Source organism: Topomyia yanbarensis, chromosome 2 (genome assembly GCF_030247195.1).
Source record: "Topomyia yanbarensis strain Yona2022 chromosome 2, ASM3024719v1, whole genome shotgun sequence".
Classification (NCBI taxonomy): Eukaryota; Metazoa; Arthropoda; class Insecta; order Diptera; family Culicidae; genus Topomyia; species Topomyia yanbarensis.
Genome location: NC_080671.1, coordinates 187,718,590 through 187,730,975, shown reverse-complemented (window position 1 = coordinate 187,730,975; position 12,386 = coordinate 187,718,590). Strand labels below are relative to the sequence as shown.

General features: G+C 38.8%; 1 protein-coding gene across 1 annotated transcript; it reads right to left on the bottom strand.

Moving 5' to 3' along the window:
• Nucleotides 1–9,153: 9,153 nt before the first annotated feature.
• On the bottom strand, nt 9,154–12,105 carry LOC131682437 (arrestin homolog). The gene is made up of 4 exons (XM_058963898.1): nt 11,796–12,105; nt 9,790–10,600; nt 9,606–9,735; nt 9,154–9,547 (listed from the first exon to the last, which is right to left on the bottom strand). The coding sequence occupies exons 1-4, from the start codon at nt 11,902–11,904 to the stop codon at nt 9,446–9,448; spliced, it is 1,152 nt and encodes a 383-aa protein (XP_058819881.1). The 5' UTR covers nt 11,905–12,105; the 3' UTR covers nt 9,154–9,445.
• Nucleotides 12,106–12,386: the final 281 nt, after the last annotated feature.

Sequence of the window (12,386 nt, the reverse complement as noted above, 5' to 3'; positions counted from 1 at the left end):
ATCAGAAAACTCGAAGATTGCGTCGCTTTTGTAAGCAGGTTTAGTAGCGAAACTAAAAAGAATATTTCTTCTTTTGTGGCATTTTTTAGAAAAGTAACACTAGAAGAAACATGTAATGAATGAGCCGAGAAATAGAAAGAGAGATAGAGCGTGAAAGCTTGTAATCAAGTAATTAATTAACATAGATCTATGACGGATAAAACGATTTGTGAATTAAAAAAATATTAAAAGATAAGTTTGTATGAGTTTCATTGGTCTTTAAGTTATCTTTGTTTCCCAGATTTCTAAAGCACACCGAAAGCCAACTTAGTTCCAAAAAGTAGATGTGAGCCTGGACAGTAGAGTGACAAGAAAAATATGACCCCTTTGAGTCGATTTCTAGTCCCATCAGCAGTGCCTGTTACAAATTTCACCAAAAGCAGTGTCTAGGTACAGAACCAACGTGCTTGAAATGTATTGGAATTTACCGCAATTTACATGGAGAAAACCTATTAGCTCTCATTTTCACTACTAGGTGCCAATATATGCAACGGATTGTCAAATTGATTGTGAAAATTTTATTATCTACAACTTTGTCCATCTCTGTCTTGATAGAAAAAGTTATTAATCTTTTAACAAAGCCATGTCTGAGTCAGTTTTGCACAGGGCCAAACCGCGTAGGAGGCAATAAACCGGTTCCAGCATACTGGTGGAATGCGAAGCTCGGTACTCGCCGCGCTAGCTTCCGCGGACAGAGGGGCGAAATATAGTGTTCCACGCCGCAAGAGCCACACTAAAACGTGAAATGAAGTGAAGTGTGGCGATGGGTTTTCTCATGATGCCCCCGGAAATGTGTCCAGCCAAACTAGAAGTTATTGTAGAAATGATCTTACCGAAGCAGGATCTAACGACATCGTTGATTACACTGTATGGCGAAGCAGAGCTGGACAACGTCGAAGTGTACAAGTCGAAACTACTGGAATCTGAAGATGATAAGCGAGCTAGAACCATCTTGGAGACTGCAACCAAACGAGTTTCATCAGGAGGATACGAGACGGGTATTATTTGAAAAACCGACGATAAACAGCTATGGAGTAGCGTATAAGCGTCGTAGCTCATTAGAAAAAAGATTAAACAAAGACGTACCTTTGTATGATAGAGTTCGACAGTAAATTTGCGAATATCGAATCAAAGGATGTGCAATGTTAGCCCCGTACAATGAGTTGACTATAACCGAACCTAATAAAACGTGGTCTTTGCCACTAGGGGTTGTTTTTCGAAAAAGCCGGCAAAGATACGCATGATCTGGGATGCCGCGACCAAGGTAAAAGGGTGTTACATTAAATTATGTTCTGATGAAAGGTCCGGACATAACAACCTTCTTGCCCGCAGTACTTTTCAACTTTCGTTTGTATCGTTACGCATTGACAGGAGACATTAAAATGTTCCATCGCATAAGAATAACAGAAGCAAATCACCAGTTCCAACGCTTCATCTGGCAAGATTATCCTGAACAAGAACAAGTGTTTATAATGAACGTAGCGACGTTTGGGTCATAATGTTCCCCATGCTCTGCCCACTACGAAAAAACTGCCCAAGAGCTCTCAAGCAGCAGATGCCATTATTCGTCATCATTACGTGGATGATTATCTGGATAGTTTCGGAACAGTTCAAGAAGCGATTCAGTTAGGGTGTGAGATTGTTCCCTTGAAAATGTTAACTATTTCACGAGCGAAACTAGAATTGCTTTAATGTATATGAAACTCCCTATAGGCTCACCGAAAAATTGCATAACCTCCAACATTTGCTGAAAATGTTTTTATTTTGGGAATGTGTCGAGTTAAGACGAAAACGTTATAGAATTAATAACGAGAAAACCATTTTCCAAAAGTAGGGGAATTTATGAAAAATGGCGTTTTCCGTTCCACCAATTTCGCAGGTTAAGTATCTTCGATGAATTTTATAAACGTTAAACAGCACATCATTTGATAAAATAATTTTGGCGTTATATCCTCCAAGAAGGATTTATGGCGAATTTACTCTTCAAACAAATTTAGTTCCAGACTTAATGTCTTCAGCAAAATTTTGGAGAGTGCTATTACAAACCACTTTCTTGAAGACATGAAGGCTCCATGGGTTCAAGGTATTAACATATTTTAGGCTATTTCTATTTAATTTTAAAATAAATTATTATGATTTTACTGTTTATGATAAATCTCTTCTATTGTTTATAAACGATACAATTTACATTTTATCCAAAACTTGAGTTTGTGAAGCTCACAATAGAAAGTTATTTTAGAAAAAACTAGATTAAGGAACACTTCGTAAATATCATTTATAATTCGATATACTCCATATACGTTGTATTCATGCTTTGTTTTAAATGAAAGTCTCAACAAATTCGCTAAAGACAGGAACTCTGTTAAATTTTTTGAAGAAACTGATTCTCCATAATTTTTAAACTTCAAAGATGGCGGTTTCGTATTTATGCCATTTGGACAGTAAGTTAGATTTTCACCAAATCCCCACCAAACCGAATTTCTGACTACGCCACTGACTCCAAGTAAGTAGAAACAAAGTCGTTCTACACTCGTCCACAAGAAGCTTCTTCGAATACTGCCCATCTATGATAATACATTGAAGACCCGATTTGATCAGCCCCTAATTTTATCAGCCTCATATGAAAATATGTTTGATGGGCTCTAGCAGACAAACAAGGCTGAATTTTAGTTAATCCTTTCTTGGCCATGTTTTCCTTATCTTAACATCGCGAAGCATCAAGTTCTAAATTTTCTCAATCGTTATAATACCCAAAGAAAGCGATGAGAGTTATAATAAATGTATCAACGCACTGTTAGGTGGATTAAAAGCGTTTTTCGTGGCAAAATCGCAAAATAATGATTGATTTCATATTATTGACCCAAAATCGCATATTTTTAACAAAGGGCATAACCTAGCATACCGTTCAAAAGGTAATTTCTCTTTCTTTCCAGAACACCCACAAATTTGAAAATCGGTTGAAAAATGACATCGTGTAAAATTTGTTAGTTCCGAAAGTCCTGAAAAATATTTTTTTTGCTATAAATCAAGATTTTGATGGTATACTGGCCCCGTGGTGGTGGAGGAACGCTACGTGGGAAGCTGAGCTGCAAGCAACCGGGCGGGTCATAGGTGGTGGATAATGCTTAATCGCGATAGCAACTAGTTGTGATTCGCGACCCGAACCAGCAGCGGGGGCTGACTGCGGGTGTGGTAGGACGAGGTAGTGGGCCCTATACGTTCTAGGCCTAAATACCACATGCCCTAAAGCAGCCCTGACAAGGCGAGCCAGCCCCGCCTTCAAATAAGCGCTTAGCCCAAATCCCTCTCCTCCCGTTATCCTTCCTTCCTTCTGCGGCTGTTCGCCCATCTAAATATGGAAGCTGTTCTTCAATGTCAGCTTCTTTCACCGAACAGCCTAGATAAGCCGTGTAGTGTCGGCAGTGGTTGTTTCAACCGGCTAAGAATTACCCTACGGACTACCTGTTTCAGTGGTAAAAATCTACCAAAAAGGGGGACCCCAATTCCATAATGTCATGCGACCCGTGCTATGGGTAAAATTGTTGAGGGGGTTTAAAACATTCTTAATGGCGAACGGAGCCTGGGAAGAGTTGGGCGAACTCCCCAGTATGCTGCATTACGCAGCGGAACGTTCACTCTACACACCGATTTTTTTTCACCGATGATCCACTTAATTTTGCCGAATTTTTGTTGGCTGGGGGTTTGCTGAGACTCTCGGCTGATGGTAGTTCGGTGAAGTTTTGTTGAGTTTCGATTATCAAATTTCGATGTGTACAGATGAGGCCGTGTGGTATCCGGCCTAGAATTGAGCCACTGGAGTCCTGCTCCCATGTCGTAGGAGGCGACTGAAAGTAGGAGACCCTAAGTCAAGGTGTAGTTCCGTGCCGAGGACTTAATGACTGGAGGGTCTAAAATATGCCAGTCGCGCACGGAGCATTTTGGGTTTTGCCCTTACTGTGTTATGCGAATCTCTGACACAGTGGACCATTATTTTCTTCGCATATCGTGGGAATTAAATGATCATGTCCCATTTAAACCTGATATGGCTCGCTAAATGCGTTAACATCCCAACTCGCTTGGTGTCCTCTAGTTGTTGTGCAATTTGTGTTGGAGATGAAATGTACAGTTCTCTAATCAACAATGGTTAGAATAGCACAAATCAATCTCCAACATAAACGTACAGCAACTATGAATTTATCTCGACTCATGCAGGAAGGTAAAGCTTCCATAGCATTGGTTCAAGAACCGTATTTCCATAAAGGAAACTTCTATTTTGGAAAGTTACTTAACACTACCTTCATTGCTTACAACAAGACAGGCATGACTAACCCACGTGAAATGCATCGTGCTTGCATTCTTGCAAATAAGGCTATTGACGCGTGTCTCATATCGGAGATCTCTCTCTCTCTCTCTCTCTCTCTCTCTCTCTCTCTATATATATATATATATATATATATATATATATATATATATATATATATATATATATATATATATATATATATATATATATATATATATATATATATACATATATATATATATATATATATATATATATATATATATATATATATATATATATATATATATATATATATATATATATATATATATATATATATATATATATATATATATATATATATATATATATATATATATATATATATATATATATATATATATATATATATATATATATATATATATATATATATATATATATATATATATATATATATATATATATATATATATATATATATATATATATATATATATATATATATATATATATATATATATATATATATATATATATATATATATATATATATATATATATATATATATATATATATATATATATATATATATATATATATATATATATATATATATATATATATATATATATATATATATATATTGTTCAGCATACCTACCGCATAACGAATCATCTCCTTCTGATGATTTCAAAAGCGTTGTATCATATTGTAGCAGAAATGGGCTTCCGCTCATTATCGGCAGTGATGCGAATACTCATCACATCATTTGGGGCAGCTCAGACATCAATCTGAGAGGCTCTGAACTGATGGAGTACATAAGTAGTACAAATCTCCATATTCTGAATGTGGGAAACCGACCAACTTTTGCGAGGTCTGGGAGGGAGGAGGTGTTAGACATAACACTTTGCTCAGATAGAATTTTGCATGAACTGGGAAATTGGCAGGTTCCAAATGAAACTGAACCGTCTCTATCCGATCATAAATATATATTTTTCGATCATTTTGATGTCACCTTCAATGTGGTGACATATCGTAATCCTAAATCTACAAACTGGGACCTCTTTTTGGAAAACTTGGCGACTAAATTTCATGGATATTTTCCAACAATTAGTCAACTAGACGACTTAGCTGACGTCGTGGATACGACAAACTCATTCATATTAGCATCCTACGAAGAAGCTTATCCACTTCGTACTGTTAAATCGACTAGGGGAACCCCTTGGTGGAGGGCTGAGCTTGAAAGAATGAAGAAAGTTATGAGAAGAGCTTGGAACCGGCGTCAGCGTGATGACTCCAGGGCTTTCAGGTCAGCTCGTAGTGCATATAAGAAATGTCTTAGATCTGCAGAACGGGCTGGCTGGCAAAACCTATGCACTAATGTCTCTAGTCTGAACGAGGTTAGCAGATTAAATAAAATTCTCTCCAAATCGAATGATTTTCAGATGAACTCCTTAAAAACCAGAGATGGTGTTTATGTGACGGACGAAAAAGATGTTTTTAATTATCTCTTCGACACACACTTTCCAGGTTGTATCGATCCGGAGTTGAACAATGTTCACAGATCTCATTCTGGTGATTCGGACTCGTGGGCGTTAGCACGCACATTGGTTCCCACTGAATCGGTCAAGTGGGCAGTTGACAGCTTTGCTCCATACAAATCACCCGGAAAAGATGGAATACTTCCCGTGCTACTGCAATAGGGATTTGATATTCTTAAACATGTCTTGAAAAAGATTTTGCTTTCCAGTCTTGCTACCGGGTATATCCCGAAAGCATGGCGAGAAATAACTGTTAGATGTATTCCCAAAGGGGGGCGCTCAAGCTATGAACAAGCCAAGAGTTTTAGGCCTATCAGCTTAAGTTCTTTTCTTCTGAAAGCTTTGGAACGGATAATCGATCATCACATCAGGAATGTTAGTTTAGTTGAATATCCACTGCACAAAATGCAACATGCATATCAGTGTGGGAAATCCACGATCACTCTGCTTCACGATGTTGTTTACAACATTGAGAAAGCCTTCTCGCTCAAGCAATCTAGCTTGGGTGTATTCCTAGATATTGAGGGTGCTTTTGACAATGTGTCCTTCCAGTCTATTCTGGAAGCGACGCGCGGTCATGGGATACCTACATGTATCTCAGGTTGGATAAACGCAATGCTTAGTAACCGCATACTTTGCTCGTCACTGCGACAGGCTGAGATACGGAAGTTGAGTATTTGCGGTTGTCGTCAGGGCGGCGTTCTGTCACCTTTGTTATGGAACTTAGTAGCTGACGGCTTGTTGAAGAAACTCAATGAGCTTGGATTTCCAACCTACGGGTTTGCTGACGATTACCAAATACTAATTACTGGATTTTGCATCGGAACAATCTTTGACTTAATGCAACAGGCATTAAGAGCTGTCGAACAGTGGTGTCGACAAGTTAAACTATCAGTTAACCCAAGCAAAACTTCAATGGTTCTTTTCACGAAGAAGCGAATAACAACCGGAGTTCGTCCCTTGCAGTTCTTTGATTCTGAGCTACTGTGTGCAGATCAAGTCAAATACGTTGGAGTCATATTGGATTCCAAACTGAATTGGTCTGCTCACATTGAGTTCAGAATCAAGAAAGCGTGCATGGCCTTCGGGCAGTGCAGACGAACTTTTGGAAAGACCTGGGGTCTCAAACCTAAATACATCTACTGGATTTACACGACAATTGTACGTCCAATACTGTCATACGGATGCCTTTTGTGGTGGCAGAGGGGAGAGGTGGTGACAGTCCAGTCAAAGCTAAACCATCTGCAAAGAATGGCGCTCATGGCGTTGACTGGTGCTTTCACCACGACTCCGACTGCTGCTCTTGAGGCACTTCTAAATATCAAACCATTACACATACACTTAAAACAAGAAGCACTATCATGTGCATACAGACTGCAGGTTACTGGGCTTTGGAACAGTAATCATGTTGATCTTGCTACCAGTCATACACGATTGTGGTCACAAATGGTTACATGGGGTGAAGATATTCTTGCTCCCAGCGATATTACACTCACTTGTAGTTTTCCTTACAGGACATTCCATGTGAAGATTCCCTCTCGAGAGGAGTGGTTGTCTGGCTTTATGGAAAGACAACAAACGCAAGTAGTCTGTTACACTGACGGTTCTCTGATGGAGGGACGTGCTGGTGCTGGTGTCTACTGTCGTGAAATGAGATTGGAACAATCTCACTCACTAGGTGAATACTGTACTGTATTCCAAGCAGAAATCTTTGCGATTATGTGCGGGGTGCAATCGGCCCTTTAACTGAGTTTGTTCGGCAGAGTTATAAACTTCTGCTCCGATAGTCAGGCTGCAATCAAGGCCCTTAGCTCAGACAAATCCCGGTCCAAGCTAGTGATCGCGTGCCGAACCCAAATCGAAGAACTAAGCATTGTCAACACTATCTACCTTGTCTGGGTGCCCGGACATTGCGGTATTACTGGAAATGAATGGGCTGACGAATTGGCCAGGGCAGGTTCAGCGATTGACTTCGTTGGTCCTGAGCCCGCGCTGCCAATTTCGACAAGTTGGATAAGGGAAAAAATACGGTCCTGGGCTTCGTCCGAGCACCGCAATTATTGGAGAAATCTACAAACGTGTCGCCAAACAAAGGCGTTACTAGAACAACCATGCCCAGTGGTTTCGAAAAATCTCTTACATTTTTCGAAGCTCCACTGCGGCATGCTGACCAGGGCTTTAACCGGCCACTGCAAACTCAATTATCACATGGCAACTATTCAGCGCGCTGAGTCTTTTTCATGTGATCTTTGTGAATCCGACTACGGAACCTCATATCATCTGATATGCAACTGTCCAGCGGTAGCGCAATTGCGATTTCGAGTCTTCAGCCGTCCTCATATAGACGAAACCATGTTTGGTCGACTGAAACTCAGAGACATACTAAAGTTTCTTATCCAATGTGGTAAAGAGCTTTAGGCTTATTCGCAGGCAAGTTGAACTACTTGTGAGTTTAACTTACCTGTTGTTTATTTTTGTTTTATGCTGTTATTTTTCCCACCCTTCCAATTCTACTTCTCCACACCTCCTTGTCCTTTCTTTCCGCTCAGGAAATGATGAAAACCCACGGTAAGGCACAAATCCCCGACTATGTACGGAGAACGTGCCATTTGAGCCAACATATTCTGATTCCTGATATCTTAACATCGCGAAGCATCAAGTTCTAAATTTTCTCAATCGTTATAATACCCAAAGAAAGCGATGAGAGTTATAATAAATGTATCAACGCACTGTTAGGTGGATTAAAAGCGTTTTGCGTGACAAAATCGCAAAATAATGATTGATTTCATATTATTGACCCAAAATCGCATATTTTTACCAAAGGGCATAACCTAGCATACCGTTCAAAAGGTCATTTCTCTTCCTTTCCAGAACACCCACAAATTTGAAAATCGGTTGAAAAATGACATCGTGGAAAATTTGTTAGTTCCGAAAGTCCTGAAAAATAGTTTTTTTTGCTATAAATCAAGATTTTGATCAAATGTGGCCTTGTGTGGTATTTGACCAAACCTACAACCTTTAACAGATTACTTGAAAAGCACATTTTTTATTTTGTAGCACCGTGTTATTAGTCAGTTTCTCGGATGAATTTTAGATCTTGTTGCTGCCTCCCATCATTTTTTGTCAACATTATCAGTCACCTTTTATCACCACTTTTCCAAACAAGAAGTTGCTTTTCCCACGTTTCGTCAATTTACAATAGATGATTGCTCAAAATGTTTCAAGGGGAAGAAAATCTGAACTGCATGGTGGATTATTTTGAATATGGTTTATACAAGAAAGCCTTTTCGATTGCCATCGTTTCCAATTTAAATTATTTATTTTTGTAACATTTTTACTTTTTCCCTTAAATATTGTTATATCACTTTTTGTAGGCATCTTCTGTTTATTAATTGAAGCAACTTTTGACAATCAAACTGTATTAATAAAAAAACACATCAATTTAGTTTTGTAACATGAAGATGCGAATTAAAAACTTGTATTGTAATAAGAATTACTTTTTTGTCGTATCAAACAATTCAGTGATCGGAGATTTATTCTCTTCCAACCTGAGTAGTCCATATCAATTAGTCGCAATTAGTCGAAATCAACCGACTGTTGATCGATGGTATCCTGGCGGAAAGTTTCTACGTCCGCTTGACTGTCGGCGTGGTAAATAGTTTTAGCCTTGCTTCCCGGCTGGAAAAATATTAACGTTACAAGGGATATTAAACAAATTTTCTTCAAAACATCTTACCTTAGGATTCATAAGAACAAACGGTAGTTCAGCCGATAGCTCTCCGCCGAGGGCTCCGAGGAATAGTTTAACTTTGACAGCATAGGAAATGATCACACCAAAGGCATCACGTTGATCAGGTTGAGCCAACCTATTTGATAATGTGATATAATTTTCAGTTTACAACAATAAGGTAAATACTTACAAAGTCGTCGAAGCCAGACACTGTTCTTGGTGCTTGATTTGTCCATCCAAAGCAATTCCACGTTTATCTTTGTTGGAGCTTAATAATGGTGTCAAGTACATCACCTTCTGCAGACAGGATCCAGGTTGAATTGGGCATCCCTCGCTAGTTTCAATGTGAGCAACGGTGTTACGATAACTTCCATTCTGGAACAGTACCACATCGACACCTTGTTGGATCATTGCCTTCAATTTCTTGACCACCTTGTTGGAGTTATTTCTGATGCATAGATTAACACCGATTCGCTCGCCATGTAAATACAACTGCTTGTCCAGAGTTACTTCAAGCTCGAGCTCTCCAGGGCTCAGCATGAAATCCTTGCGTACAACGGTACACGGTTGCTGTCCCTGTTTCGACGGAGCGAATTGGATCTTACGGATTCCCAAGGAGACCGTGCTGCGGCGATGTGTACGATCAGTATCGTTCTCACCGGTGAAGATCTTGACGTAGTATGAAACACCACATGGTTCACCCTGATCGGTGTTACCCTGCTGCAAAGTAACCGATGACGGTGCCGTCGGAGCAATATTGAACGTGAAGGGGAATGCGTTCGGGCCGAGTTTCTTCAACAGACGATCCTGCAGTTTGGTTTGCTCCTTGCCAGATTTCTCTGGCTGTGGGTAAATTTGCTCCGATGCCAGATAAAGTTCCTTTTGGAAGTTCAGCCCCATGACTTCGTCCTCCTCGCGTCCATAGCGGAAGCAGCAGACAATTTGTCCAAATACTCTGCGGCGGTCACGAACATACTCGTCGTCGAGAACGACGATACCGTCTGTGAATTGAATTTTGATAATTATTTGATAGGAATGTTGTGGAAGAAAAGCTTTAAACTTGTTCGTTATTCGTTAATTGATCCAACAGTTAAGTGAATGGATAATTTTGCCGAGGAATAAGTTCACGTTAGGTGTGTAGGATCAAGGTATTTATCATTTCATTCAACTAAAAATGATGCAAAATACTGCATCAACTAGTAGACAACTGTATATTCGGTCTAATTCGGAAATATTTAATTACTTTTTATGCTCAATCCTCAAATGTCATATAGCAAAAACCACGCAATAAATATAAACATTGTCGAATTTTTGAAAAATGTTCAAACGGACCGAAGAATGGTTGTCCAGAATTACAAACAATGCTGTACAGCCCATTGGTCTATAACTGTAGTTGGAAATGAACATTGTTATTACTTCGAGAAAGCGTAGTAAAATTGCTATAATTGGATTTGATTATTTCCTCTGTAAATATGTTGATGATGATACCTAACTTGGAAATCTTCGAATACAATGGACAAATTCTTGATTGTGAATGCCAAACTACACAGAAAAAAATATTTTGTGATTTTAAGTTTATTTTCATGCACATACTTGGAGCATGAATATAAATGTAAAATTAAGTTCCACCAAAAATCCACACGACTTGTCGTGCTTTCTTCAATGAATTTTATTATAATTCTACACGTGGGTTGAAAATTACAGTTTCTTCAAACGGAAAACCAATGCACTTCAATGTATTTTTACACGCTTATTGCTGTAAAATGAATGACATGTAATATTACACGAGTGAAAGTGTAAAATTGTATGCTTTTTGATGCTCCAAATGAGTGCATTGATTTTAACGTAATTTTTAATCAAAGTTTTGATTCAATCTTTGTATGTTTACATTCGTATTGATTTACATGTCGCTTAAATTTCATTATATTTTTGTGTGTATCTTAATTGTGAAACGGAAATTTCCAAGCAAGCACTCTAGTACTGTATATACTGTTAAAATACTTTACATTATCTTCTGTATGCAATTGTCCTAATCGATTTGAACAAGATTATGAGTCACCATTCGTACAATTCCGTTGCGTAATCCATATAAATAGAAGCAGATCCCTAATTGAATTAAAGCTACTTGATACACTGTCATGCTTTTCGTCTAAAACACATCATGCAGCACTTGAACATGCTGCAACGGATACACACCTATTGGTTCCACTCCCGACACGTGGTCAACGAAGTCACGTTTACCCATGTAGATCGTGACCTTGCCATTTGGCGAACACTTCTTGAAGACTTTGAAGTTGTAAACCATATTGATAGACGCGGCTTCGGCAGTCCTCCAATTGACGAGACCAACACGCACTTTCTCTATCGGTTATCAGGACAATGAAATCTTGTCGAACTCGTTTGTTCACTTGACAGTCTTCTTTGACAATTGTCGATAAACTTGGTGGGTGGTGTTGCTTCTCACTTTCCCTCTGCCGCTGTTGAAAGGAAACTAAGTTCTCACATTGCATTTCGCCTACCTTTATACAGTTTCCAGTTTGTAGGATTTTCCGGTCGCAAACAATGTCACGTGGAATTTGAATGATCCAATTATTGCCAGCGCGCAGAATGTTTTGGTTTTGCACTTTCTGCCATTTTCACCACCTTTGTTGGATATGTTTTCTTTTCCATGTATTTCACAATGCCCGTCTGGTGTAGCCTTGGTGATATCCTTAGACGGTGCTCAAGGGTGGTTTGAATAAATCATTGAAAAATATTACATTCAAATAAACTTTAATTTCACAGATA

Excerpts from the sequence above, each read along its gene's own strand:
- LOC131682437 (XM_058963898.1), bottom strand. The coding sequence starts at position 11,904 with ATGGTTTACAACTTCAAAGTCTTCAAGAAGTGTTCGCCAAATGGCAAG. Across the intron at positions 10,601-11,795 it reads GTCGGGAGTGGAACCAATAG|ACGGTATCGTCGTTCTCGAC; the intron begins GTGTGTATCCGT and ends TTCAATTCACAG. Across the intron at positions 9,736-9,789 it reads TGTCTGGCTTCGACGACTTT|GTTGGCTCAACCTGATCAAC; the intron begins GTAAGTATTTAC and ends ATTATCAAATAG.